General features: G+C 42.4%; 1 protein-coding gene across 3 annotated transcripts in view; it reads right to left on the reverse strand.

Moving 5' to 3' along the window:
* Positions 1 to 4,951: 4,951 nt before the first annotated feature.
* uacab (uveal autoantigen with coiled-coil domains and ankyrin repeats b) overlaps positions 4,952 to 24,275 on the reverse strand; it is a 44,993-nt gene continuing 25,669 nt past the window's right edge. For 2 of the 3 annotated variants that reach the window (XM_075474987.1, XM_075475079.1), the window contains exons 3-19: positions 21,557 to 21,645; positions 20,539 to 20,603; positions 18,684 to 18,741; positions 17,999 to 18,069; positions 17,592 to 17,698; positions 15,516 to 15,697; positions 14,843 to 14,880; positions 14,387 to 14,443; positions 14,089 to 14,196; positions 13,683 to 13,715; positions 12,777 to 12,869; positions 12,564 to 12,594; positions 12,426 to 12,475; positions 9,472 to 12,180; positions 9,190 to 9,378; positions 9,028 to 9,093; positions 4,952 to 7,469 (exon numbers count right to left, since the gene is read on the reverse strand). In XM_075474987.1, the coding sequence (XP_075331102.1) occupies positions 7,398 to 7,469; positions 9,028 to 9,093; positions 9,190 to 9,378; positions 9,472 to 12,180; positions 12,426 to 12,475; positions 12,564 to 12,594; positions 12,777 to 12,869; positions 13,683 to 13,715; positions 14,089 to 14,196; positions 14,387 to 14,443; positions 14,843 to 14,880; positions 15,516 to 15,697; positions 17,592 to 17,698; positions 17,999 to 18,069; positions 18,684 to 18,741; positions 20,539 to 20,603; positions 21,557 to 21,645 (4,018 nt within the window). In that variant the 3' untranslated portion in view covers positions 4,952 to 7,397. The remainder of the gene's footprint in view (positions 7,470 to 9,027; positions 9,094 to 9,189; positions 9,379 to 9,471; positions 12,181 to 12,425; positions 12,476 to 12,563; positions 12,595 to 12,776; positions 12,870 to 13,682; positions 13,716 to 14,088; positions 14,197 to 14,386; positions 14,444 to 14,842; positions 14,881 to 15,515; positions 15,698 to 17,591; positions 17,699 to 17,998; positions 18,070 to 18,683; positions 18,742 to 20,538; positions 20,604 to 21,556; positions 21,646 to 24,275) is intronic. The other variant, XM_075475167.1, reaches the window with a different exon arrangement.

The following is a 24,275-nucleotide window of genomic DNA, read 5'->3' on the forward strand; positions in this document are numbered from 1 at the left end:
ATATAACCACCAATTATGTCTAGCTTTTAAAACTCTGACGCTTGTTAGCTTAGCTAAGATTACAGCAACTAGCATTGTTTTCCACAGAGTTTAACCTAAACGTATAGCATCCTGGCTGCACGGTGGTGTGGTGGTTAGCACTGTCGCCTCACAGCAAGAAGGTTTCAGGTTCAACTCCCAGCTGGAACCTTCTTGTGTGGAGTTTGCATGTTATCCCTGTGTGTGCATGGGTTCTCTCCAGGTACTCTGGCTTCCTCCCATTGTCCAAAAACATGCATGTTAGGTTAATTGGTGTCTTAATTGTCTAAATCTTAATTGTCCCTAGTGTGAGTGTTATTTGTCTTGTTTGTCTCTGTGTGGCCCTGTGATGAACTAGCTGCCTGTCCAGGGTGTACCCTGCCTCTCGTCCAATGACCGCTGGGATAGGCTCCTCCGACCCGACCGACGGATTTAGCGCGTATAGAAAATGGATGGGTTGCGCCCCCCATTCTTTCTGTTCATCCATTTTAGAGGTTTTAAGACCTGTGTACAGATGTGATACAGTCTTTAAAAGCGTAATTAAAGCCTCTCCCCCTCTCTCTCTGCCTGTTATTCTTCAAAGCTTGTGATGTTTGAATGATATTAAATTGATACTGAAAGATGATTTAAGGGTCAAATCTACAGTCAGAGGGGAGGAACAGGTGGATGTGGGCTTATTTCGGATTTTAAAAATAAAAATGAAAGATGATGGCACTCAGGATCCAGCCATAAGGGTTGTGTTGTTACTATTTCACTATAAATTGTTATATATAATCTTAGAATTTGTGCACTGGAGCGCTGTGGCGAATGAATTACCCGCAAGGGATAGCCTACATAAAGTATTCATTGTCACAGCTGGCTGCTGTGACAGGTCACTGACACTGTATTTCTGCTTAATCTAACATGTTTCAGACTTGCCCGATTTACATTAATACCTGTATTTTGATATTTGAAATTTTAGGGGATTTTGATAATATTTTATTATAGGAGGTTGTGGAGTTACTCTTAAAAAAAAGAAAAAAAAAAGGCTTTAATTGGCTATTAAAGGTCGGAATGGCGGGATGTTTATAAAAAATAAAACATCCCGCCATTCCGAAAATGGGAGGAAAAAAGTGTCGGAATGGCGGGATGTTTGATAGGAAATTAAGTGTCGCTATATTTGTCGCGGGATGTAATCAGTTTAAACACCCATCTACTACAGAGTATAAAGTACTAAAGTAAGATTGTTATTTTGTGTGTGTGTGTGTGTGTGCTTAATCAAAAAATAGATGTTTCACAATTTTAGAATTCATTCAATCTGCTCTAAATAGTGGGTCTTCAACTGACAAAAGGCTGTTGAAGCAAAGCATTGAAGTGAAGACTTTTCAAAACAGGACAATGCTAATGAAACCAAATCCTTCATGCTCACACAACTAAATTCACTGTCTTAAACCTGACTATATGTAACGGTCAGGACTTACGTGTAAAATGTCCTTGTGCTAGTGGATTGTTTCAACTGAATTGTCTACCTGAAAAGCATGCCCTTTCACAAACACCAATCCATCAGAATCAGCATCAGTGCTCCAGACTTGGATTTACACACAGTCCTCATCATGGAGTCAAACACAGCCGTTTCCAACCTCACTAACAAGCTTCAGCTAACACCCTCAGGCCTAAACCAGTGTTCTTGAGATGAATGAAGCAGCCTGAGGCGACCTCAACCATGTTTCCAAGCACCAGGCAACCCCAAAAGCCTTATCCTATTAAACCACATACACCGTCTCATGTGCTGCGCCACAAGCAGACATGCAAAACTGGGGCGATTTTCCGTTTGAGAGCGAGAGATTATTGTAAAAGAGGTGGTGGGAAGGATGGCAGTCAGAGCACAGGGGGAGATGTGGTGGTTTGGGCCCATCTGTTTCTTACTAAGTCAATGAAGGGAGGAAGAAAAGCTGAGCAGAAACACTAAGCATTAGTGGTTAACCAACTACTAATGAGGGAAAAAGAAAAACATTGAACTCAGATGAAACTGTTTAGCATGCAGGGGTGCACGATGTCCTTACTGGGTTTCAGAGAGAGATGGCCAACACTCACGTAATCCTGATGTGTAATAACCAAAGGGATAAAAAGAAGAGGAGGTTGGCCTGTTTCTAATCTCCGTGCATTTAAACCCAACCTTAGTGTAGGGGAAACTGTTTTAACGCATATATCCCATCCATATACTTCCACACCTCCAATACAGGAAAGGTCTGGGGCTCTTGGCTGTGGCGCAGTCTTGGCATGTCAAGCCTGATCCTTTTGCCAGTGTTTGGGATTTTGCTGGTTTTCATTCCTCTGATCGCCTCTCTTCTCTCATCTACCCCCACTACCTTCCCCCTCAAAGCACTGGAATAAATCCTGGGAAATGAGAGGGCCTCCTGCCCCCTCTCTGCTACTCATTCCCAGGTGTGCAAATCCCAGGTCAACCCAGGATCAGGCCGTTACACTGCCAAAGTGTTAGAGAGAGGAATAATAAATGACAGTAGAGGACAAGTACAGAGGGATGTGAGGGGAAGAGCAAGAGAAAGGTGAAAAGTGGAAAAAGAAACAAAAGAAGATGAAATAAAAGAAAAAGATGTAGAACAGGCAGAAAGACTTGGTTTTGGGAATGTGAGCCATGCTGAAACCATTTAGTTCAAATCAGCACCATGTGTCCTCCAGAGCCTTATTATCCCATAAATGAACTTTATTGGGGCAACAAAGTGCTTTGGAGCTCTTCAAAAACATTAAAGGGGCCCCGCCTGTCTCGGCCTGGAGCCAAGAGGAGTCCTGTTCCTCAGGGGACTAATGAAAAAAAGCGGGGCCCCTGGCCTCGTGTTTGCTGCCCTCAGTGCAGCCTCACAAGCTGCACTGACTGGCACTGCCTGAGTAATAGCCTATTAGTGACAGAGAAATAGTTAGCAATTACACAAGGGAGACAAATATGGCACAGACCTCTTGACCGACCTGACCTTTGAGGTTAACCAGGAAGGAAGGATGAGAGACGAGGAGGTAAAGTAAGTATATGACCAAAACCACCACGGGGAAGCTTAGATTCAGTGCAAAGTAAGCTTCGGGGACAATCACATGACAAAAGCAGCACTTATATTGTAAATTCTAAGCCAATGTGCTATAAAAAAATGGTCTCTTTCTCCAGGCAACGCCTACAATGAAAGGTGTTCGTAGCCAAATCACACTCGGATGTGATGTGCAGAAGAGCTGCTGATGATCAAGCCACCAGCTCTTAAGTCCGTCTTACAGAGGGAGTCTGTTTCAGATGCCTTTATTAACACACCACAAAACCACTTTGTGTAAATGACAAGAAAACCCAACTAATAAGCAGTGTGATGCTGGGTGTATCATACATCCAGGGGGACTCGCACATCAAAGCATGTTTACACATCTTATGGAGTGCACTACTGTATGGGAGAAATAACTTGTATGAAGGCTTCTGTGGTTTAGAGGAAGCTGCTGCACAGAGTGTAATAAACTTCCTCGAATGACGTAGACATAAGTTTGAAAATGAAAACCATCTGGGAGTGAAGAGGGGTTATCAAAATCTGGATATTTTGGACCATACGAACAACGTATTCTGCAGTTTTACGTTACAGGTGCTTCTTTGATGAGAACGTGAACATTTGTTTAATCTATGTAAGAGCGGAAGGGTAAAAACAACCTCGCACTCAAGTCCTCAGAGGTTCTGTGTGGCTGACAAAGCGCAGCCCTCCTCCGGGGAACAAGTGTCGAGAGGAGAGAGAAAGGAGCCGCCAGTGAGGTGAAAGACTGGGCGAAATAACAAACGTTCGTGACAGCTCAGAGGTCGGAGAGCAAAGATGTGGCCGTGTGTTTGATGTGTATATAACCACCCGCCTGGCTCCTCGGCCCACTCATAAGGCACGCAGCGGATGGCCGGGGCCGGTTCCAACATAAATAATGGCTCCGATCCTTCCATGGACGACCAATTTTTATAAAGACGGGATTTTTTTTGCGGTGGGAAAAGGGGTTACAATGGTTAACCAGGCGGCCACAAGTGGATGTATGGGACTGATTAGGATCCTGGAAATGAGATTAAAGAGAGATCTACCAACAGATTGAAATGTATTTGCCATAATTGCTGAGAACAGCTTATTCAGTGCAGACCGCAGAAAAGAGAATCATAAAACTGAGGAAGGAGGAGGAGGAGTGAGGGCTGTGACTTGAAACCAGAAAGAAATCAAACTCAGCCCAAGCCTTGTATCAATTAGAGGGTGTGTGTGCATGTTTGTGTGAACCCAGGATGGGACAACAGATGGATTAGCTCACTCAAACTTCCCCCCCAGTATTTGTAATCCTGATTATTTTCAAAAGGAGGAGACAATCTAACCACACCGTGGGCTTAAAATGAGAAATACTGCAGCGCTCAGCAACTGAGCCCGGCACGAGTTTATCTGAAGAGAGACGACCGATACGGCCGTGACCTCCGGTCAGAACATCCGATGAAAAGAGCCGTAATGAAAAATAAATCTGGAGAGGAGAAAAAGAGCAACAGATAAATAAAAACTAAAAGACGATAAAGGCACAGGTTTGAAGATAAAAGTGAGCGCCGTGTGCCAGAGAGCTTCTAACTCTCATTCCTGGGTTGATTGTACTCAAAGTGAAAACACATGAACTGAGCCGCTGTGTGTGCTGCCAAAAGCAGACACGCACATCAGCACTTACAACCCCTGAAACTGTTCTCATAAATATTAATGATCATCAACATCAGCTGCCTCATCAGACTGTGTGTCATTATATCTGCACACAATCTGATCAAACAACAATTTCCCCCCTTGGTGCACAGAAATCTGTGAACATCCTTCCAACAAAGCCACCGAGTAAATACTCAAATCTGTGTTTTCATTGCGAGAGGCTGATTGCAGGAACAGATTTTCAGGATGACAAAAGACACTGACAATGATGTGGTTTTCTATGTTAGGCACTTTTATTGATTTTTTGACTGATTAATAAACATATTATTACCAAAGAAAGCATCCAGTTATAACACACTGGTTAAACAGTACAGTTCTTTAGAGAATTAAATGGATTCAGTTTGTGGTATTTTACAGTTCAAGGACAGCACTATCGTCCCAAAACATTAGTGTTAATCTTTTAAATCTGCAGAACAGAATACAGAAGGTGCTACTGTCCAAACTGAAAGGTTTTGGCCAGACAGCAATAAGGCTTTGCTTAGTAAAGTGTGTTAGCTGAGGGGTGAAGAAAGGAGTGCTTTGAATAGTTAACTGTTAAGGGTGTGTGTGTGTGTGTGTGTGTGTGTGTGTGTGTGTGGGGGGGGGGGGGGGGGGGGGGGGGTCTCTATGTAAATAAATGGGTCTATTTAATTCTTAACAACTGGCCTCCTCTGGTAAAAGTTACCCTGAACATGTTTTGTGCCACTCTACTTCCAGACCTGCTGAATATCAGATTTGTCACACAGGAATTAAAATATTACAAAAGCTATGAAAAATATATCAGTGTAAAGGCACGAGAGACTCGCTCCACAATCACAACACAACACTACACCATCGGGAGTCACACACCGCTGGCTCAGGGGTACGCAGCCGTTGTTCTGAGAGCCGTTGAGATTTCTGCTGCGTGGATTACATTTTCACACGGTCGAGCTACAGAGGTTTGGTTTTAACGCAGTTATGCGGAGCAACGGTGATCAGATATCTCTTGACATGATTTCACCTATTGTTAGTGCGCGCATGCAGCGAGTACAGCCTCCAAAAACATCTGCCTACCCCTGGGCCGCAATGATTATTACCATCTCTATCAACTTGGCCTGCCAAGTCTCACCCCTAGAGGACACTCTGGTTTCAACGGAAAAAAAAGAAAAAAAAAAAGGAGGATGTGCCACTGCAAACTTTAGGACACAGCAAGAGATCTCCACTGACTCAAATCCAGCACGACTGGTGCACACTGTGAGGGACTCATAAATCTACCTGAAACCGTCTACCTGCCATCTACAGAAAGTTTGAGTTTTGGATTAACTTCAGGTCTTTGGTAGTGGACAAGTTTGGACCTTCAGAGGAGTCTGATTCACAGAACGTAGCTGGAGTGTAACAGATGACATGAACAAGGTTAAAGGAAAGATTCACATTTTTATCTTCTAAATGCTTGTTCTCATTTTGTACTCACAAGTACGTGGTGGCTGTTATCATTCCTTCGGTGCATACAGAGGCAATGACAATGTAAGAAACTATCGCGCCATAATTTACTGAACGGCTGAAGCCGAAGCTGAGCTTCTAACAATCGCAGCTAAACGGTTTCCATGTTCGCTCCTCAGCAAGAAAACAGCAGCAGTTCAACCAAAGAGGGAATTTTCAGGGTGAAATAAACTTCTTCACAAAGATGAATACGAATGCGAGTGAAACTCGCAGTTTCTCCACCATTTCATTCATTATACTGAAAACGTTTTCAAATTTGGATCAGTTTGCTAGTTTTTACTATTTCGTAAAAAACAGCCTAGAACTAAAAGCAGGTGTTGTTGCTAAAATAACGACATCCAGTTATCACTTCCTTTAGGAACCAGTGGCATCGGGTTAAAGAGTTCCAATTCAGATTACTGCTACAACAAGCTGCTCACTCTGTTATTTATTCAATCAAACAACTTCTTTTATCATACTATTACTTTGACATTATTTTTGTATGTTTTTAAATATTCAGCTGGGTCTCAGCATCATCAGGAGGAATAATTACGGCACCCGGTGAGTCCCTCAGAGAGCATTTAGACACCCGAGTGGAAAAATACGAACCGATCCTTTACTTTGGAGCAAACACGGCAGGTAAATACAGTGTGAAAACATTCTGCGTGAGTGCCGACTGTCAGGTGGGAATGTGGTTAAATGGTCTTTGTGTTCATGTCCTGTTTACAACGCAGCAGAGCATTTAGAGTAAGTGTGTCTATGGATGAACCAACATTTCAAATAACCTCCACATTACTGAATACAATGGGTGAGAGCTGCACGTAAAACAGATCTGCAATAGAACTGATCAAAGAAGTGACTGACAGGTATGAAAAGGACATTTTCTTTGTTGTAATTTGGAGCTTAAACTGATGCGTTAGTTTTTAATTTCCTGTTTCTGATGGAGCTGAAAAAATAAACCACATTAGTATCTTTAAAAGCTGCAGTTACTCAACTGTACCGACGGTACTGAGAAATAAATATCTGGGAATAAAAGTGCAGCAATACGATGAAAAATGGATTCCAGACCAACATTTAGAGAGAAATTTCAGCACACAAACACACTCACACACACGCACACAAACAGACACTCTGGGCACCCCCAGGGGCCACAGCAGGGACGCGTCAGACGGAAGGTGGTGAAAAAGGGGAACTCGAGTCAGCAGGTGTTTTGAAACTTCAACAAACAAACTCCTGTCTCATGCGGATGATCTGTAGCAAGGCGGCCTGCACGTCCTCATCCATGTGGCCCTATAAGACAAAGGTGAGAAATGAGCTTCAGTGATTCAATCGGTGTAACAGGTGGTTGGAAGAAGCAGCTCCTGACTGCACATTTACACCCACAAACGCTGCCTTTCAAATCATCAGCCGACTCTCACAACACACATCATCATCGTAATAATAATTCAGTGCATGGGGAAAGTTGCTGAAGTCAGCTTTTAACATTTGATCACGACAGAAACAGAAACACGGTTTGATAAATCAGGCATTGAGTTCATAAATGTGTTTTCTCTGGTTTGCTGCAGGTCAGACTAAAGTAAGAGAGAGATCTGGATGAAAACATGTTAAATGTGTTTGAGGATAGTTTCTAAAACTGTTTAAACTGTGAGCAGTTAAACAGATGTTCCCTTTTAAACCCTAACCCGCCCTCATGTTTACCAACACTTTAAAAAAAATATTAAAACAGTTTGTGTCATGTTCCAGACTTGGAAGGTAACATGACACGTTGCTCCAGGTCATAATGGGTAAAGGCGAGGAGACGTAGACAACCCCACCTGTAATGTCATAAATGGGCCTCTGGGTGCCGTACAGCTCCAATCCAAGACGCCCAAAAAAACTTTAGAAACAACTAAATTTAAAAAAAAAAAAAAACGCCCTCTCTAGCCTCCGAAGAGCTAACTACGCCACTTAGGCGTGCATCTGATAGCTAGCTGGCTAACAGTTTGCCTTCAGCATGGAAATGAACCTTCGCAGCATGACAGAATTTAAAGAACTTGATGAGGAGTGACAAGATCAGGAAGCAGAGCATTAATTTTCCGAGGAGCAAAGTTCAAAGGTCAGCCCTGCAGATGTTGGAGACGTTAAAAGCCGCTCGGACAATCAGATCGCTGCACGTTGGACTGAATGACCAAGTTATGCGATAACTGTGGAAACACACCAATAATTCATCTTTCCCTCTGTGCTTAAGAGCACAGTTTCTGTGACGTGAAAACTCAGAAAACTGCTTTAGTCTGCTTTACTCTAAAGGTTTGAAATTGCATATTTAGTGTTTCTAATGCATCAAGCAGCCCTTCAGTGATCAGTTTCACTGCTCAGGCATTAGGAGAAGACATGGCTTCTCCTAAATGTCTATAAAAACCTGTTTTTGAAAACAAAATAAAGCTAAGCAACACGCAAATAATATTCCATTTAATCTATTCTTCACGAACTCTGCTCTCAGATCAAATCATGGAATCTCTTTTTTTTTTTTTTTTGTAAGTATTTTTTGGGCTTTTTATGCCTTTAATGTTAGTACAGTTTGAGAGAGACAGGAAGCAGGGGGCAGAGAGAGGGGGAAGACACGCAGCACAGGGCCGCTCGGTGCGGGAGTCGAACCGGGGCCAGCTGCAGCGAGGACTGTAGCCTCTGTACATGGGGCGGCTGCTTAACCCACTACGCCACCTACCGCCCCCAAATCAAGGAATCTCTTAAGAGTTCATCCATTGTTGTTGCTCTGACCATAAATCATCAGTCTGAAGATTCTGGGTAGAACATATGCAGAGTTTATGCAAGAAAACCAGACAACCCACAGCGACTGAGAGGAACTTACCTGTGCTGCACTCAGGAGATGAGTCCGATAAATGGAAACCACCTCTCGGTGCTGCCTCTCAGCATCCTAATAGAGGAGACATGAAGGAGACATGAAGGAGACATGAGAGACACGATGTTGCTTTGATGTCTTCAACAGTGGTAAATATGCAATAATTCTAACCAAATGTGAGGCTAAAAGTAGATAAAGTTCCCTCACAGCCAGCTGTTGCTGCAGGCTCTTGATCTGGGCTTGAAGTGTGTCAACGTGCTGCGTCTGCCTCTTATTTGGTGCGTTGCTTGTGTACGCCAGCTGAGACAGACCATTCAGCGCCTGCTTCAGTCGCTCCACGTCCATCAGCAACTCTGTGATCTAAACACACGGAACATTGCCAGCTTAAGTGAAATGTACAAACTGCCTGGAAGTGACACCCTTTAGATAAAATATGGAAAGGATATTTTCTACCTTCTTGTCTTTGGCTTCAGTCTGTTGAGCCGATGTCTGAATCCTCCTCTGAAGATCACAGATGGTGCCGAGTGACTCATCGTACCTCTCCTTCAGCTCCCCAATTTCCCTCTCAATGGCCCGTCCCTTCTCCTGGACAGCCTCCATCTCTGTCCTCGCTCTGCCCTCGCCCTCTCTGGCTTGTACTGCCTCCTGATGAGCCTCTTCACTTTCCTTTGCAAAGCTCTGCAGCTTGTTGCTCAGGTTTGCAGCTTCCTCCTCCAGCTGCTGCTTCTCCTTCTTCAGCAGGTTCATTTGGTCTTCCTTATAGCGGATCTCTTCAAGAGCTTGTGTGGCTTGAAGGAGCTCGGACTGTAGGGCAGATACATCTTCAGCCCTCTGGGCGTTGTTCTCCTCCTCTTCTTGGAGAGCCACTCGAAGCTTAGTGACTTCAGCCCCCAGGCCTTCCTTGGCCTTGGCATGCTGTTGCAGAAGAGAAGCTTGATCCTCACGATGCCCCTGAAGCTCTTTCTGTAGAGCGCTAACCCTCTGGGCTTCCTCCTGCTGAGCCTCTTTTGCTTTCTTGCAGTCGGCCTGAGCTTGCCTCATGGTATCATGAAGGGTTTTAAGCTCTGTGTCGTATGTTGATATCCGAGTCAACTCTGATTTCAGACGCTCCTGGAGATTCTGGATCTGAGTGTCGCAGAGAGCATTCTGGTCTTGAAGTTCGGCCTTCTGAACAGTTACTTCCTTGTGATGCTGCTCCAAACTCACCAACGTCTGTTCCAATTCCTCATATTTAGTCTTAAACTCTTCCTCCACATCTCTGTGCTTCTCACTGGTAACCAGAGCAGAGTATAGTCTTTGCTGAACAGACTCCATCTCCGCTTTCAGTTGATCTTTCTCCTGTTTGCTGCTCTCCCTGGCAGACCTTTCCTCGTTGTACTTCTCTTCCATTTCCCACAGCTTCTCCGTCAGCTCCTTCACCTGGGCACTGTACGAGGTTTCTTTCTCTTCAGCTGCCGTTAGTGGGACAAACTTGGACTGAATAGCCTCCTGTATGGTGTCAAGTTCTAGCTTCTGGGCCTCAAGTTCTTGAGTAAGCTTTACTATGTCCTCCTGAGCCAGAGCACGCGTCGCTGATGCTTCATTTGCTCTATTCTCTGCTTCAACCACAGCAGCATTCAGCTTGTCTGTGACAGCTCTGTGCTCTTCCATACTTATATAGTCTTTTCTCATCTCTAACTTTACTTTTTCCAATTGGTCCTTCAATTTCTCATTTCCTTCTTTCACATTCTTCAATTCTTCCCCACTTTCTTTTTCCTCATTCTCAAACTTCAACATCTCAGCTTTTACACTTTCTAAAGCGGCGTTCAACTCCATCATCTCTTGCTCGTGCTGCAGTCTGGGAACATACTGTTCCTCCACGCTCTGCTTCAGACTCTGGTTCTGTGCTGCCAGCTGTTCACATTCTTCATCTCCGTCTTCACATCTCTTCTGCAGAAGATCAAGTTGCTTCATCAGGTCAGCGTTCTGGGACTTCAGAGAGTCCGTCTCCTTCTGATATGTCTCACTGGCGTCATGGAGACTGTTGAGTGTCTCCTGCAGAGAGGCCCTTTCCGTTTGAAGCTGCTGGACCTGAGCCTCTGCTTTTCCGTAACGTTCACCGGCTTCCACCAGTTTGTCTTCAAAGTCCTCCAGAGTTGTTACCATGTTCTTTCTAACCTCCTCGTGGTCCTTTATGGCTATAAAGTCCTTCTCAAGCCTGCTGTTCAGCTCTTCCAGATGCTCTCGTAGCATGTCCCTCTCGTCCTCGCTCTCCTCGAGCTCCTGAATAAGAGTCTGGCTTTTGGCAGTTACATCCACAAGCTTCCTTTTCAGTGAGGCATTCTGCTCTTCAAGAGCTGCCCGTATCCTCTGATGCTCCTCGGCAGACTTTACCCCTGATCTGCCCTGGGATGATGGACTGTCTAACTGTCGATGGAGATCAGCCACCTCTTCCAGAACGCGATCATAATCTTCCCTCAGCTCAGCGAGTTGCCGCTCCTTCTCATCGACAGCGTTGGTCAGCAGGTTTTTCATGTTGTCAAACTTCTCGGCAGGTACTGTGTTGCCATGTTTGGTCTGCGCCTCTTTCAGCTGAGATTCCATCTCTAAAAAGGTTTCTGCAAGTTCGTCTCGTTCTGCACTCAGGGCTCCCAGTTCTTGGTTCAGCCGGTCTGTCTCAGCAGCCAGCTGACTCTCGCTGCTCTTGTATTCCTCTAAGGCTTTCTCGCTCTGTTTGAGGCGGTTGCGAACGCGACACACTTCGGCTGAAGCGCCTTCATATTTGGCCTTGACATCCACGAGCTGGGCACGCAGTTCTTCTACCCCCTGGCCTCCTAAGTGTTCCTTCACAGCAACGACGTGGGCTTGCAGCTGTTTGACTTTACACTCAGAATCCAGCATCCTCTTCTGGACGTCCCCCAAGGCGTCCTCCAGCTCTTGAACCTGCTGGTCAGCCTGTTTCTGGATGGTCTCTCGGCTCTGAACCACGTCCTGGCACTCTCGGTTTTTGTGGTTCAGCGCAGACTGAAGCTGCGCCTTCTCCTCCTCGGCTGCCTGCTGTCTTCTCTTGACTGCATCGAGTTCTTGTCGAAGTGCTTCCACTTCAGCAGAGCGGTCCCCTGCAGTCTGACTCCTCTCAAGCGGTCTGGATAATGAATGTGATGCAGCAGGATTCTGGAGCATCTGCACAGATAATTGAAAAACAGATGACAATCAGACACGTTATGTGAAACAAATGAAAACTCTACCGTTGGACTTTAATTACTTCACAGATATTCGAGTGTAGGAGTTCTCTAAAAAGAGCTTAAGAGGAAACGAATCAGCACCTGAATAAGTCCTTTTTAAAAAAAAATTTAAACTATTTGTTTTACTCCAATTTCTTGGAAAACTTTAGAAATTTACTAATCATATAAAAAAATTGGACTTACGTGGTCAGAATCCAGACTGTGAGCTTGTTTGACTAAAATGTTTTCTCTACCTGCAGGACAAACAGCATAATGTTCAAACTATTCACATTCTGCCTGTGAAGTTTGAAATTCTCTAGTAAGTAACAAAAAAAGCCTAACCTTTGATGACAGACTGGCCAGAGTACTCCCCCTGTGAATGCATGAAGTCAACAATGAATGAGATATTCTTTTTGCAGTACTGGTAGTTGTCTTCAAGTAGATACGCCACGCTGAGAATATATATCAGGCGCTCCTAAATGTATCTGTTTAACTGTAATGAACAGTGGAGGTGCACTGTATTTCCAGAAATCAGATGAGTATGAAGCCACTCACCATGACACTCCGGAGCTGGACCTTGACGGTCTCTGGGCCTCGAGCTCCGTCCTCCCTTTCTTTGGCACTGAGCAACACCTTCAACTGCTCCTTCTGAAAGGAAAAAGAAAGGGCGTGAGCCAATCAAACAACAAAAGCCACATCGTTTTCAAATACTTAGGTAACATACTAAATAATAGCAAACATCGTGGGGGTCTGAGCTCACTTCTGAGATCTTCTATTTAGACCATTTAATAGGACCTAATAACTACTCTGATTTAATGCAAACATAATGTACAAAAAGATAACATTTACAGTATGTTTTGTTACAGTTTTCAGAAATGCTCAGAAAAATCCACAAGTCACAGATTAAATATGAACTGTTTTGTTTTGATCTTCCACAAACTGAATGACTTAATAACAATGACAATAACTCAAAGTTCCACAGTTTGTTTTTGTGCAACTACTGCCTCAAGTTCAACAAGTTGTAACAGTGTCCAAAGGGCCGAGTATAGCAGGAAGCTCAACAGTGTGTGAGGGGGGGGGGTCTGGTCTTTTAAACAGTGTTACCTTTAAAGGCCAACACGTGATTATGAACTACACAATTCAATAATCTGTTTGGACTGCATTGTTTATTTTATACCATTTAAGACATGCAGTGGCACCTAATTTATACACAAATGTAGCTTCACTGCAAATGTTTGACTTTTCTGTTGCAAGGCATCAGAAATACATGGGGCAAAGATTTAGTGTCTAATAAATCATGGAGATAAGAGCTGTGCAGTCTCATGTCAACATCGCCCTGCACACAATGCGACTTGACGAGAGGCTATTTTAGGAAGAATGAAAACGTTTAAGTGCGCAAATCTTACATGTAGAATGTGTAAAAAGACGAGAAATTTGATGAAGGGGCAGTTTGTTTCATACCTCTTTTTTGGTGTCCTCAACAGCCATTTTTTCCTGCACATAAAAAGGGATTACATGCATGTCATATTGAGGACTTCATTTGATTAATGTGATTATAGTTCCTAGCTCTAAATTAAGTTGTTCTGGTAGCTATCAGCCAGAAATATGAACATATCATTTATCCGTTATACCTAGCTCATTTCAGCAGACCCTGAGCTTATTACATTACGCAACATGACTCAGCTTTATTGTCATTTTTATATTCATCGACTGAACCTTACGCAAATACCCTCAGATCTTTCCACTATGTGTAATAATTAAGCGACAACTAAACTCAAAATAAAGTAAAGAGCTACAGATTTGGAGGACTTCCCTGCACTGATTACCCAGCAGCCTTTGCTGCTGCGGTGTGTTAACCCAGACTTACCTGTAAGAGTTGTTGCTGCAGCATGTTGACCCGATCGAACAGAGATGTCTGCTCCTGATGGTACTTCCTGAGACTTTCCTGAAGGTTCTCATTCTGCCTTTCCAGATCCTAGAAGAACACATATCATCACCACACTTTAGTTAATTGTGGAATGAGTCAAAACTTCAGGGACATTTTGTAGTTATTTATCGTGACTTTGAATGCTGTACACTCCTAATGTTGAGAATATTGCGGAGTGATAACAAAGCAAAGACGAGTGATGTTTGGTTAAAATGGAGAGATTTTATGAAGCACTTACATGTATGACCTGATCCCTTCTGTTTGCCTCAGCAGCCTCTGATCTCTCCACTGAATGCTGAGAACAAGATAGGAGGTTTGTAAACTATGGAACATTCTCAGTTTAATCACTAGATGGCAGTCACGTTCAACAGATCTGTAGTATCAACCAGCAACTGAAACCTTAAAAAAAATAATAACCCAAAATGCACAAGAACTGAAACACAGCGGGCTTCAACATGTCTTTTTCAAAATAGTGGGAGTTAATGCCAACAACAGAAAGTACAGATGTGAGGACAAGTCAAACATTTGTCATCTTTAACAAAAGGACTGTGGAAACAAAATGGCTATTTCTTTGGGGTTTCCAACAGGCTAAATGTTGGCATAAAAAATACGTGACTGATGAATGACAGACGCTCTTCACTGGGTGAACCTTTAATTATGATGTTAATGAGTAAACTGAATGCTGCTGAATTACCTGACGCTTCCATTGTTCAATCTTTACAGCTTCTCTATCTGTAACAAGAATACGCAGCAAGTTAAGATTTCATTTACCTGCCCTTTGTTATCAAGATTTGGCAACAGGCATGTTTACAGAACTTTGCTCTCTGATGAAATATTCCAGGGAAGGAATGCAGAAAAAGAACAAAAGCAACTAAATATATCAGAGAATTATGGTATTACAAAAGAAAGTCAGGACTGTGGCTGAAGACAGTACGAGTTACTGTTACAAAGATAAGTTTAAAGGAACCGAACTGGGCCCCAAATGATTCCACATTCTACAGTAAATCTAAAACATGTCAACACATCCAACAGAAAGACAAACAACCCGACTGTTTTAGCTGTGTGAGTAACTAAATGAACACTTTAGACACTAGTATTTTCACAAAGGTTAAACAAAGCAGGTCTTCCACCTTGCTCTTATCTAAATAATATTTATTTTCCTTGTAAATATGTGGTCAGGAGATGTTTAAGAGAATATAAAACTGTCTGAGTAAAGTTCTTTTTTCCTAACACACGGGCTACTAATGTAAAATATGCTTAAAATAAATGTATATCTGTTTATTTCTAATAGTTCTGTATATTACTAATATCTAAACTCTCGTATTTATCCTCCAACCACTGGTTTCAGGATTCTCTCACATTCTGACCTCTGTTGGCCTTGTCGATGTAACTTTTGACCATTGCCACGAGCTCCGGGTTCTTGCTGAAGCGAGCATAGTGAAATGCGTCGTGACCCACGCTGTCAACTGCTTTGACATCAGCGCCACTCTTCAGCAGGACCTCCACTGCATCCTTGCAGCCAAACTCACAGCCCAGAATCAGTGCCGTCCTGAGGGAGTCAACAAACAGTTTCTGAGTGAGAGTTAGAACAAGCTTTGTAAAAGTTTTCTCCCTGAATGAAAGTCTTGGAAAACAAAGTGAGCCAAATAAAAAAAATTAAAAAACTTTATGACGTGCATGTTGCTTGACAATTGCTGAACACTTCCCGACATCCATAAAGAAAGGTGATAAGCCCTGTTTTTCAATCCTTTTACCCCCCTTTTGGACAACTTGTTGTGTTTTCTTCTGGATTTAGTTTTGCTTTAACAAGTAATTTATGCATTGTACGTATTGATGTTAAAAAAGAAATGTGTGGGATTCATTTTTGTATTTAAAACAGAGGATGCTGCACGAACATCAGGATGTTCCACAGGTTCTTCCACAGAGACATGGCTGCAGCAATGACTAACTAATGACTATGTGGAGAGACGCAGCGGCAACCGTAAAGGAGGAAGGTTCTTCTTCAGAATAGATGTTCTTATCCTGGACATTTCACAGAGAAGAAGTGTCTCTGCACTCTGGATGTTGAACTGTTGGATGTGACTTTCTGCCCATGTTGTCTACTGAGAGATTTCACTTGTGTTACCTGCCCACGTTGTGTGACATGAGCTAAGATGTTACCAAAACAACACCTCAATCCATTCATGGTGATCTCTGAAGATGTCAGCCACACCTCTGTCTCGGGCACACTGCAACTTTCCAAAGCCACTGATATTTATTTAAATTTATCATAAATCTATAACAAAAACTTACACCGCAGCACTATAATTTCCCTTTGGAGAGAAATAAAGTATTATTCAGCTGAATTTAAGTGAAATTAATATTTTAATATCACTAAGAATATTACTGCAGGGGAACAATAATTTTAGTGATCGACCTCTGCAATCTATCAAAAGCTGCCTGTTGAAAGAAACTTTGATTTAAAATGATCAAAGCTGAAGAGTGACAGTCTAATCAAAGAAAAAACACCTTTAACTCATTGGCTGCCAGCCATTTTCAGTGCAGAGAGACCCATACTGCCAAGTGTTTTACAGTATTTTGACTGATTTTCCAAGACCCACAGAAAACTGTGTCTTATGACTATGTACACACCGAAATTACCAAAAGAAAGAGTAGACTCTCTTTTTTCAATCAGGAAAAAAAAGTTTGTTTCTACCATTTTCAGTCCTTTAGTAATAGACAGTAGAACATAGGTTGGTTTCACCAAAAACAGCTGTTTTTGACCAAAAGAAATAGAGAAAACAAGCTTTTTGTGCAAAGAAACCTATCAAGCAGAACAGTGACTTTGATGCTAACATTTTTTGCTTTAGTGACACCTCAAACATCTGAAAAGTGGTTTCCTTCCATAAAACAGCAAAAACAACACTGAGAAGGTATTTTGATAGCATAGCATTGTCTGAGTCATCAGAACTGTCTGGTGGTGCGCTCCGCTGAGGTGAAATACGCGCACGCCGACGACTCTCTCCGCTTGGCCTGGGTATCTCGTCGGTGGATAGTAGTGGTACACTACTTCTGCTGCACAGAAGGCTCTGTTCGAGCGTTAGCTTCCTAAATTTTTTGTTTTGTCTCACCGGCGACATTTTCTCCTTCTCCGATCTTGCCAATTATAGTTTACAAACATTTTGATTAGTCTCATTGGCTTCAAAGCCGCTTCAGTCTTCTTCTACAATCTATGTGATCTTTACTCATCTCCCGTCCAAAGTAAGTAATTTTGCCAGTATATTCTCTGTTTAGTGTTTACAAGCCTAAGATTTAGTGACAAACTTCGCTAGATTGTTCCCCAGCCCGCTCCGTTAAAAAACGCAATTGACGTCTATAGACGTCTTTGGCAGCCAACGTTTGAATTTAAATTGACGTCTATAGACGTCAATGGCAGCCAATGAGTTAAGTTTAAAGGCTCTTACTTTTTTTGTTTGTCACGGACGCTGATATCAGCTCCCCGCTCCAGCAGCAGCTGACAAATCCGCGGATGACACATCTGAGTAGCCAGTATCAGAGGTGTCCTGCCGTCCTGCGGGAAAACCAAATGTACACCTTTAAGTACACACACCAACACCTATTCAGTCTAATCTAGAGAAAAAAAATCAGTCTCTCTGCTAATAGGCCAAGAATAATCCAGAGCGTTGAGCGCGTTCATCCAAATAGAGCAGGTTAGTACTGGAAACCCCCTTTGTTTGCACAAGGCGGCCTCATATACAGAGCAAGTCGAATGCTTTTCCTTTCTACAAGGATGGCTTAACGCATGGAAGAAAACAGCTCGGGCTACTTTATCAACGCATTGTGTGAAATAAAATGCAATAACAATTCTCACAAAATCACTGGCATTCACAGAAGTCCCGCTGTCACAGAGAAGTTTCAAACTGGAGGCGCAGCCTGCCATTACTGTGGAAAAAACACAGAATAAAGGCACCGATGATTATTTCACCACATTCAACACTGAGAAAAACACATCTACATCCATTCAGCTCAGGGAGTAATATGCAGCAGGGTTAAGATGTCGAACTGTATGGTAAAAGCTATATAATACATTACATAAAATGTGTTTATTATTATGGACCTGAAAACACATCCAATGATGGGGTGAGACATTCGACTACTTCCTGGAGAATATTAGCTCATCTGAAGGCACCAACATGTCTGTACTATTACTTTATTCCGTTTTATACATTTTTTTCCACATCATCCCAACGTTTTTGGAATTAAGGTTGTAAATTATAGTAGTGATAGATGGAGAGTAGTTGCTGGTAGATAACAGCAACATAAAGAACACAGCACAGGAGCAGAGCTGAGTTGGCATCAAGCCACAGTCGGCATTAAAGTCAGAAAGCAACAGTTCAGGGATGTAAAAGTTTAAGAGGTAAAGAGGAGCACAATGGTGTTAGTAGCTTTAGTTATAGTTCATTTTATAATATCAAACAAAAAGTATGGTAAAGGTGAGTCATTACTAAACTAGTGGGGTTGATTCAACTTTCACACTGAGCGAAGCAGATTCGTACCAGCATCATGGAGAGCAGTTCGTCCCTGTAGGTCCACGTTCCCAACCGGACAGTTGTGCTACAAAACAGCATAAATAGTTTGGCAACTTATCAACACATTATGGCTTAGAGCAAAATACACATTGTTTGATCGTTCGAGACTGGAGTGACGCGCGACAACACAACATTTTCAATGGGGTTTTTCTGTTGAAAAAGTCAGTTGTCACTATTACTGTTTTTGAAAAACAAGTTAAACTTCATTTCATGCGTCTACAGCTTCCTCAGAGGCAAGGATGAAAACTCTGAAAATGAAAACCTAGGTCTGAATAGGTTAATCAAATTATATCAGGATAGTATTGCACAAAAGTCCCCTAGTCTCTATTAAAGAAAATATAGCAAACAATAAATACATCCATTTTTTTTTGTCACACCCGCTTAATCCAACTCAGGGTAGCAGGGGGCTGAAGTCTATCCGAGCTGCCTTTAGCTGGGGGGCGGGGTACACCCTGCACAGTCCATCAAAGGACCACACAGGGACAAACAAAACAAACAACCATGCACACTCACTCCTAGGGTCAATTTAGAGTAAAGTGTCAACCCAATTTGCATGTTTTTGAACGGTAGGAGAAAGCTTGAGAGAACCCACGCATGCACAGGGAAAACATGCAAACTCCACAGAGACACTCCAGCTGGGAGTTAAATCAGGAACTGCCTGGCTGTGAGGCAACGGTGCTCACCACCACACCACTACGCAGCCCTCATCCAAAGCTCGAAAAAGCCTTAAACATCTTATCAATCAGAGTGCATAATGAATTTAAGATGTCGACTTTGGTTGTTTTAAGTTAGAAAAACTATAATTAATCAAATATAGTGTCACTGTAACAGAAAACAAAATTCAGTTACTCAAAAAGAGGAAAATTCTGTTATTCTCCGATGTAAATATACCCCCAAATGCCAAGAATTCCTTTTTGAAGTGGTTTGATAGGTTTAAGTATCGTGCATCAACTGGTTTGCAGCTGAATCTGAGATACAACAGCAGGTAAGATCAAATCAGGCAGAGTGGTGCTGTGCTGATATACTTGTGAGTCCTCCACACAGCGACTGCACCCCTGTGGTGATGAGGGCCTGCTATGAAAACCTTGACTCGATGCTTACAGGGACCCTATGTTGCTGGGTAAGTTTGCCTGCTAGCTCTGCCCGCCCACTATAAAAACCCAATTCTCTCTAGCAACAAGGAGCAAAAGATATCAGCATGCTCAAATGACAAAGCAAAGCGGGAGGGGAGAGCTGCAATGGGAGCTTACAGTGGAGCATGGGGGGGGGGTTATCCTATGCCTTTAGGGATTGGGCTGACGGAGCGAGATAGTGGAGGCAGTGGGTGTTGGCATCCAGCTGCTATGTGTGGTGTGATGACGGCACTAAGAATGGACGGCAGGTTTGTAGGAGGGTAAGCTTGTCAACACTGCTGACAATCCCCTGCCGACAGCCACGACCTCCATTAGATCATTGCCATGTGAGAGATGGAGGTGGGGGGGATGGGCTGCAACACCATGAGAGCTCAATATTGGAGCGATAGCCCCGTCATTGTAAACACACAAATCCCCAGAGGGTCACGGTGACTCAACAGGGCCTACTGTTGACTGATATGGAGTTGGCTCAGCCACCAGAGGTGATTGGCAATTATTATTTAAGGGGGCAGAAAGAGGAACTGCTCTGACTGACCGGAGACTGGAAAGCTGCTATATGGAACAGAAATATAAAGAGTAGATACACAACGCGCCTGTGTGGGCAACTCAAAAACAACAACAAAACATGCTGTCATTTTTCACACATATAAATGAGTTAGACACTAAATGGCTAAAGAAAAGTGTTTCACCTGCAGGAGCTTCTGCACACACAGAGAATGTCCATTTCTTGAAGCCAGATGAAGAGCATTTTTCCCTAAAAGAGACGAGTGCAGAAATTTGAAAGCAATCAAAAAGCAATTAATTCAGAAGTACTTTCGCTACGCATGCCACCTTGTGCAATTGTCCCTGTGCAATGTTAAACCCTAATGCACACGTGACACTGCTGTTCAGAAGCAATGATTTTAAGTCCCCATCAGATATTAATTAAGTCATCCACACGGTATCTTTTAATGCGATTCCATGAGTCAGTAAATTTAACCACAGAGACAAGTATATTTAATTTACACTTAACACAAAACTTTAGAAATACAGAATGTGCATTTCTTGGGATGTATTTGGACATTCATTCCCAGAGGTCTAAAAGTAAAAAAAAGATCAATTAAAAAGTTAAATCATCATTATAATTGTTCACAGCAGGGAGCTGATGATATTTCTAAAAAAAAAAAAAAAAAAAAAAAATACATCCTGTGATATTACAAGTGAATTGAAATGAAGCCATTCCTAATCTTTCACAAATTTTGAGTGATTGTTGAATAACTTGACCTAATTTCCATATTTAGTATGTCACAAATACATGATTTATTAGTACATCTTTAAAATAATACTTAACTTAAAAACAGTTTGTCGTTTACATCTTTGGCTTGCTTCCTGAATCTTTTGTGAAAAGCGATTATTTGAATGAATCAGTTCGTTCACTTAGTCTGGAGTAGGTTAAGAAAAGTTCCTTCACTTCAAACAGAAGCACCATTATATCTACTGTGTGATGGCTCAAGGTCCAGGTCTTTAGGGAACACCAATGAAAACACTGCTTCTTATTTTGTTAACTAAGTAAACTGTTAAATGCTTGTGGTGTGATATTATGATACACCGCACGGCATCTCTTTTTTGGAATAGAGTCCATATAACTGATATATTGGGCGAGGCTAAAATAGAAAGAACAAAAACGAATCTACTGCAGGGTACCGCTTCCATCCAACCTGAACTCACCAGTGGCATCACTTGCTGTGATATCAACATTGTGTCCCAGAATGAGATTGAGACAGTCCAGGTGGCCTCTTGTTGCTGCCAAATGAAACCTGGGAAACAAGAGAAATGGATACAAATCAAGACGGGAAAGACAAGATGGTTGGATAAATATGGCAAAGGGAAGACCGCATAGAGATGAGATGAGCATGCAAAAAAGTGATTGGGTGTGAAGGGAAGGGAGGGAGGGGGGGGGAGTGAAACTTTAGGACAAGAGTAGGACTGAAAATGGACACCTGGCTCCTCTCTGTCAGCAAGATCAGCAATCTTGAGTCAAATAACAAATCTTCCATGACACCGCAGAGCAACACAGTATGATCTTCCAACTGTAAATGCTTCTCTGATGTACGTGTGGCAAGCAGCTAAACAGATGCAGTAGCATGTACTTTTTTCTTTTATCCAATTTTTTCCTGTGAGTGACGGCACCACATCTGGACCGATTAACATTAAGAAAATCCAGGAGTTCACTTGCCAGCAAGATAAGAAACAACATGAATTACCAACCACATCAGGGAACTTCTTAAACTCAACATTTAAACCAACATGGACTGAACACTGTTAAAATATTCAGAATGATTTTTGACCCATTTTTTCCACATTTAAATCCAATCAAGGGTGCATATTTTTTTTGGTTAATTACCCCATTAGTTCAGTTTGCCAAAATGTCTTTAATCATTGCTTTTCACAGAATACTTTCCTGTCTCACTTGTTTGATTTAACCCACAGCAGCACTGCTGCTACTAGACATGAAGCTCTGCAAAACTCTTGTGTGTAAACTAATCTCAGCCTGTCGCCCATCAAGCCACATGGACCCGTTTAAACACTAATGCCGAGGTATCTGCCAAGGAGACAGCTAGGCTGTCACCTCAACACTGGTGTGGGTATTAAAAGCCGTGTTGACGGCCACGAGATGCTGGTTCTCCAGGGAGCAGTGGAGGGTCGTGACCTCACAGGGGCATACAGCAGACAGGAAGCAGACCAGAGCAAATCAAGTTAGGTGGACACAAGTGACAAGTTCATGATCCAAAGCATTTTCCGTATGACAGCCCAAGAAATGCTCCTGAGATGTATGACTGCAGCGGTGCATTTTTTCCAAAAGAGTGATGAATAAGGAATGCAAAGTCTAACAAATGACAAGACTGGTGAAAGAATGGCAAATCAAAGAAGTTGTTAAGGCCCTTTCCAACAGAACAAAAATATCCTCAGTAGCAGAGACCCCATTTAACAGTTGGCTGACCAGGTCTCTGCAAAGTCGTTCCCCCACTTCGTTTAAAGAAATCTACAGCTTCCCCTCCCTGAGGCCTTAATAACATGCTTAGAGATGATGACTGTAGGAGACTAATGGGTCTGTCTTGAAGACAGCAAACTAAGCTATGTCATTTCATCTCCACAGCTGCTTCTTGGGCAGCCTTCAGGTTGACAGTCTATAAGATATGGCTGCTATTTATAAAGGAGTGAAAAGGAAAGAGTAAACCATGGAGTATATGTTTGTAGCTGAGCCATACATGATGACGTGTGTCTCTGAGGACATTACAGTCAAAACTGCAGTTGCAGTGCTTATTCAAACATGAGCATTTCTTTTGCATTTGCTGGCTGACAGTTTTGACTGAAGTGTGTAGAACGTGTAAAGTGCATTTACGACGTCTTCCTTGTTCATTTCTGTCAGGCTTGAACGACTGCTGCAACACCTGATGGACTTTGGAACCATTTTCAAAATTTACCTCGTTCTCTGGTAGCTTGACAAAATTAAATCTGAACAACTCCGACTGTGTCTGTGTAGGAACAAAGTCCCATGATAAAGCCACAATGGTGTATCACTTTATTCTGCACTATTCTGTTAACTGCATTACATCAACTGTGTGGTACTATGGAGCTTCCAAAAAACTTGAGATGTTGTGTAAAATGTAAAAGAACTGAATGTATTTATTTACAAATCATTTATCAGAATCAGCTTTGATGGCTAAGTGTGTGTGTGCATACAGGGAAATTGACTATCTGATGCTCTCCACAGTACAAGAATAGATAATAGAATAGATATCCCTTATATCTAATTGAGAACAGTTTAAAGTACAGACGTAAAATAGCACAATGACAACGTATTATATTTCTGTTTATTTTGAATTTGATGCTAAAAATTGGGACAGGGGCATGTTTACCACAGTGAGTATTTGGGACCTACACAATTTTCTTTAGGTCTTGATGCTGAATGTTTTCCTCAGTCTTGCTTGTTTTTTCAGTGCTTTCAGTGCTTCCTCAGTCCAATTTCTCTTCTGCAATGCCCAAGATGTTTTCAATGGACGTCATTGTTACCACTCAAAGTCACAGTATAGTAATACATGCGTGATGTGGTTTGGCACTGACTTGCTGAGATAAGCAAGTCAAGGTGTATAAGACAAACATGGTGTTAAAGACTAGATATTCAGATTAAATTAATAAACGAATAACAGAACAAGTAACTGTCTCCAGTTGAGTGCTATCATGTGTACGTTTGTGCTGCTGGGCCCTTGTCAGTTAGCACAAAGGCACAAAAAGCACATCAGTGATGGGTGGGCTTACCTCACTGGGACCCAGTTAATGTCACAGCAGAGATGCAAACTGTTTATTCAGCTGGAAGCCGCAATATTACAGTTGGAGCTGAATTCATTAGCTGAACACAGAAAGGCTAATCTGGGGCACATCAGAT

Source organism: Odontesthes bonariensis, chromosome 1, assembly GCF_027942865.1.
Source record: "Odontesthes bonariensis isolate fOdoBon6 chromosome 1, fOdoBon6.hap1, whole genome shotgun sequence".
NCBI classification, from domain to species: Eukaryota; Metazoa; Chordata; class Actinopteri; order Atheriniformes; family Atherinopsidae; genus Odontesthes; species Odontesthes bonariensis.